Source organism: Bison bison, unplaced genomic scaffold (assembly GCF_000754665.1).
Source record: "Bison bison bison isolate TAMUID 2011002044 unplaced genomic scaffold, Bison_UMD1.0 scf7180017864297, whole genome shotgun sequence".
NCBI lineage: Eukaryota > Metazoa > Chordata > Mammalia > Artiodactyla > Bovidae > Bison > Bison bison.
Genome location: NW_011494869.1, coordinates 7,201,191 through 7,206,277, shown reverse-complemented (window position 1 = coordinate 7,206,277; position 5,087 = coordinate 7,201,191). Strand labels below are relative to the sequence as shown.

General features: G+C 54.5%; 1 protein-coding gene across 2 annotated transcripts in view; it reads left to right on the top strand.

Annotated features, from left to right (window-relative positions):
- E2F4 (E2F transcription factor 4, p107/p130-binding) overlaps positions 1 to 4,918 on the top strand; it is a 6,703-nt gene extending 1,785 nt beyond the window's left edge. Inside the window, exons 5-10 of one of the 2 annotated variants that reach the window (XM_010851051.1) lie at positions 355 to 416; positions 634 to 931; positions 1,421 to 1,615; positions 3,585 to 3,632; positions 3,847 to 3,891; positions 3,994 to 4,918. In XM_010851051.1, coding sequence (XP_010849353.1) covers positions 355 to 416; positions 634 to 931; positions 1,421 to 1,615; positions 3,585 to 3,632; positions 3,847 to 3,891; positions 3,994 to 4,109 — 764 coding nt within the window. In that variant the 3' untranslated portion in view covers positions 4,110 to 4,918. Of the gene's footprint in view, positions 1 to 354; positions 417 to 633; positions 932 to 1,399; positions 1,616 to 3,584; positions 3,633 to 3,846; positions 3,892 to 3,993 lie in introns of both variants that reach the window. The other variant, XM_010851050.1, reaches the window with a different exon arrangement.
- The last annotated feature ends 169 nt before the right edge of the window (positions 4,919 to 5,087 follow it).

Sequence of the window (5,087 nt, the reverse complement as noted above, 5' to 3'; positions counted from 1 at the left end):
AGGTACAGAAACTCTTCCTTGTCCATCTTGCATCTCCCAGGCTGTTTCTGGGGAAGAGATGTTGGCCTTGGCCAGAACGTCTTTGCCTAGGGAGCAGCCCCATCAATTGAATGAGGTGCCCATGGCCACTAATCTTTTGCTGCACGTGAGTGAACCCAGATTTTCTGGTTACTGACCTCTGGGTTCTTAGGAGAGAAAAGCTTTAGTTCTCTCCCCCATCCTCGATAGGGACTGAGTGAAGCCTATTGTTCAGCCCCTCTGGGACTATGATCTTCCTTGTTCTGAGGGATAGGCACCCCATTCCCAGTTCAAATTGAGCCCGTGGGCCTTGATCCATCCTCTTTGTCATCCTAGGAGACACCCTCCTTGCCATCCGGGCCCCGTCGGGCACCAGCCTGGAGGTGCCCATCCCAGAGGTGGGTGCTCAGCCCAGCCGGGTGGGGTGGATTGAGGGCGGGTGCTGGCTGTGGAGCCTGATAAGTCGTGGGTGGGGCAGGTAAGGGGAGGCCTAGGGTTTGAAGTTATCTAGGAGAACGGGCAGCCCAGGGTGGGAGAGGATACTGTCCCTGGCCCAGGGTCAGGCAGGAGCCAAATCTGCTTCCAATTCTACCTGTCCTCCACCCCCACCTCCAGGGCCTCAATGGGCAGAAGAAGTACCAGATTCACTTGAAGAGTGTAAGCGGCCCCATTGAGGTGCTTCTGGTGAACAAGGAGGCATGGAGCTCACCGCCTGTGGCAGTGCCTGTGCCACCACCCGAAGACCTGCTCCAGAACCCGCCTGCTGTCTCTACTCCTCCGCTTCTACCCAAGCCTTCCCTGGCCCAGCCCCAGGATGCCTCACGCCCGAGCAGTCCCCAGGCGACCACCCCCAACCCTGTCCCCAGCAGCACTGAGGCCCAGGGGGTGGCTGGTCCAGCAGCTGAGATTCCAGGTGAGGCACAGTGGGTATGTGGTAATGAGGGATTCAGGGACCCAAGAAGCAATATTTCTTTGTGACAAGATGAAATTCTCAGAGTTGAATGAGACCCTGTAGGGGTTATCTTAACCATCCACCCCCACCCCACTGGCCTCTCTTTGCTGGTGCAGCCATTGAGCCCTTTTTAACAGGGACATTGTGACTGTGTGAAGGGGCATTAGTGGTGGCAGTTTTCCACCAGGTCTGCCTGTGTCTCACTTGCCCTGGCACCCCTCTTGAAGTGTGGTTGCAGCAGTCATCTGTGAGTCTCCCTCCTGTGGGCTTCATGCCCCATCTCCTTCAGTGACTGATTTTCATATTACCTTCCTGGGAGGGTGAGCATGCCTAAGTCTCCTTGGGCCGAGGACAGGGCTGTAGTTATCCTGGCTGTGGATTCTAGCATGGCCAGCTTCAATATCCTGCTTCCTGTCCCTGAGTGACCAGGTTTGGGGGATGTGGTTGCAGTGAGTGGAGGCCATGGAACCGAGAGCAAGGACAGTGGTGAGCTCAGCTCCCTCCCGCTGGGCCTGGCAGCTCTGGACACCCGGCCGCTGCAGTCCTCTGCCCTGTTGGACAGCAGCAGCAGCAGCAGCAACAGCAGTTCATCTGGACCCAATCCTTCTACCTCCTTTGAGCCCATCAAGGCAGACCCCACAGGTGGTGAGTATTTGTACCCTTGGGAGCAGGAAGAACCCAGCCTCAGAAAGACCTAGTTCAATAGAATCAGGCTTGGAACCGAACTCTCCTATCTCCTCTGTCAAAGCTGGCCAGCCCCCTGCCATCAGCTAGAGCTCTGCCAGCTAAGGCAAGGAGCCTGGCCTCTCGCTTGGTGCAGGTGCCCCTTTGTCCCCTTTCCTGGTCCTCTCTCAAGCCCTGCCTGCCACCCCCTGGACTCAGGTCTCATGAAGGCGGGAGCGCTCTCCTAGGGAATGAGCTGTGGTATGGCCCTCAGGCCCCAAAGTGGGGCAGTGAGTGTCTTAGGAGAAACAGTGTCATCTGTCTGGTGTCCCCTCGTCATGCAGCCGCATGGATGGCCTCATGGATCCTAACACTCAAGTCATCCTGTGACTTGAGTGTTTGCTTTTTCCAGGACTCATTCTCTCGGCCCTCAAGCACTGTTAAGTCTTTCATTAAATGACACTTCATCCTCTGTGTCTCCCTCTCTCGCCTTCCCTGTTATCTCTGTGTTTAGACTCCTTGAAATAGTCATCTCCATTCTATTCCATATTCTGGTTTCCTGGTCAAGCTTCAGGTTGCAGCAGTCAGGACCCCAGCCCTAACTCCTCCACCCCATTCCATACTAGTGTTGCTCTTGATCAATCACCCAGCCCTGCCCAGCTAGCTTCAGTGGGTTTCTCGGTGATTTACTCTGGTCCTCTCTTTTTCTGTGCTGATGCTCTTTTCCCTTTTTAGCATCCATAATGTCAGCTTTTGGCTCTTCTCTGTTAATTGACTTCTCCTTCTGACCTCTCCCTGGCATTTTTTTACATCTGGCTTCCCAGATCTCTGGCCCATGTCACACTTGTGGAGGGCCCCAGTTGTGGGTAGGTGAATCCCACCCTTCGTCTTTCCGTCTTTCGGAATTCTTTTGCCTGAACCTTACCTCTGTGTCCATGTGCCTTCTGCACATCCAATGGGCACTTCATTTCTATGTGTCCTCAACTGGAACTTGTTTTTCCATCTCTGTGAGTACCCAACCATTGGCCCTAGTCACCCAGACCTGACACCCTGGTGTCACTCAAGCTCTCTCCTTCTCCTGCTCCCCACCCCACATCACCTAAATGAATTCTTTCCCAGACATCCCGCATGGATGGCCTCATGGATCCAAACACTCAGGATCACTGCTACCACCTCTGTCTTAAGTTCTTCAACATTGTTGTCTTTACCCTGCCTGATTCTGAAACACACCCTGACTGGCTTTTCTCTATTTACAAAAATTCTTTTAACAGCTTCCTCAGGTATACTGGATAAAACCAGAGCCCCTAAACCTGGCATATGAAATCCCTGCTGACCAGGCTCCAACACTTCTTCCCTGTTTCCCACGTGTGTCCTGGTTGGACCTTTGTAGCAGCATCATCACCCTGTAGCACTGTTCCCTACTTAAGAGTGCCTCCTTCTCCGCCAAGTGACCTGGCCTGGGGTGTGGTCTCAGCCTGGCACAAGTAGGTACTTAGCTAGGGTAGGGATAGACAGGACATCCTTTCATCACACAGGGCATCCTCCATCAGACAGGGTATACACTCTGGACCTAGAAATGAAAGCGGGGTGTGTTGTCTTGCTGAACCACTGAGTTGGAAGCACTGTACCAATAACTTAACGGTGGGCCTTTGGCGAAGAGGAATTCAGATCTGACACCCTGGTGTCACTCAAGCTCCCTCCTCCTGCTCCCCACCCCACATCAGCTAAATGAATTCTCTCCCAGATATTCCCCATGGATGGCCTCATGTATCCTAACACTCAGGATCACTGCCACCACCTCTACTGATAGTGCCAGCTTGGCCTGGGTGGGGCCTACATCTCAGCTGTATGGCACCCCCTGAGTGGGTGGTATAGGATCTGGGGAAGCAAGGGCTAGAGAGGAACTGGGATGGACCTCTGTGCCCTTGATCATGGTTTTTTTGTCTTTCAGTTTTGGAGCTCCCGAAAGAGCTGTCAGAAATCTTTGATCCCACTCGAGGTAGGGCTGTGTTCCTCCCGGGGGCTGGGTAAGGGGCACAGTTCATTGGGTCTTAGAGCTGTTTTCTTGCCCTTCTGAGGACCTTATGGTTGTGTCTGTTATCTGGGCAAAGGGTCACAGTTCCTGGTGGGTGGTTCGGTGGTCCCCTTCATGAACTTTGGTTGGGTGGAGAGGGGGGAGCCAGGATATAACTGAGCTCTCCCTCTGTCCCCAGAATGCATGAGCTCAGAGCTCTTGGAGGAACTGATGTCCTCAGAAGGTAGGTGGCCCAGCAAGGTAGGGGGTAAGTGTATGTGGGCAGAGTTTGGGTGGCCGTGGGTGGGGCCTCGGCTGTGGGGCCTCAGCTTGTTGTTCTCTGCAGTGTTTGCACCCCTCCTCCGCCTTTCTCCACCCCCTGGAGACCACGATTACATCTACAACCTGGACGAGAGTGAAGGTGTCTGTGACCTCTTTGATGTGCCTGTTCTCAACCTCTGACTGACAGGAGCATGCCCTTTGTGGCTGGGACACAGACTGTTTGACCTGGGGGCTGCCTGGGGACCTCTCCCCACTCCCCCACAGCTTGAGAGCCGCAGACTTCTGGCTTCCCCAGCCTTCCCTCACTGCACAGTTCTGGCCCCAAGTCCTGCTCCTGCAAGTCCACCTGTTCTGCGCTCGGAGAGCCGGGGAAAGGAGCATAGCCCCCTCCACCATGGAGCCAAAGTGTTTGCCTCTCCTTTTGGGGGGCCTTACCCTACCTGGTATCTTCCTCAAGCCCTCCCAGAGTTCAGGTTCAGCTGCCACCCAGTGGCACAGAACCAAGGACCCTCCATCACCTTCACAGGGCCACTTGTCCATTCCCATTGCCCTGTACCTGCCAGGCTTTCCCCCTTCCAGGAGGAAGTCTGGGGTGGGGATGGGCACATGCCAGCACCACCCCTGGCCTCCTTAACTTCTCCCCATGCCCGATCACAAACCTCCTCCTGGACTTCTTGTGTGCCCCCCCTTCTGCTGGGCCCTTGGCCCTGAGGACCTGTTGACATGGGGGTGCTAACAGGAAGAAATGGAGATTTCTAGCTAAGAAATCTGGGCTGCTGAGTCCCTAAGGATTGGCCCAGCCTCCCTCTCCCCATAGCCCCCCTCTTGTTTATTCATTTACCCTCATTTAGAGCCATTTGCAGAGATTTAGAAAGATTTGCAGTAACGGATGGATTCCTATATAAAGATTATTTTTATACTTTTTGCAACAAAAGGAAATTGTAATATTTGTACAGTGTCCAAGTGAATAAAGATCGTGCCTAAGGCTATCTTTGGTCTGGTTCTTTCAGGGCCCTTCCCTGGGACTGTGCTGGGTTGGTGGAACTGGGTGGGTCAACTCTTGGAAAAGGAGGTGTGGCTGTGCTGACAGCCCGCCCTCCGCACCCCCACCTGCCGCACCTTGGGGCGGGGCGGGGCCTCCTTGGTGGGGCGGGGCGG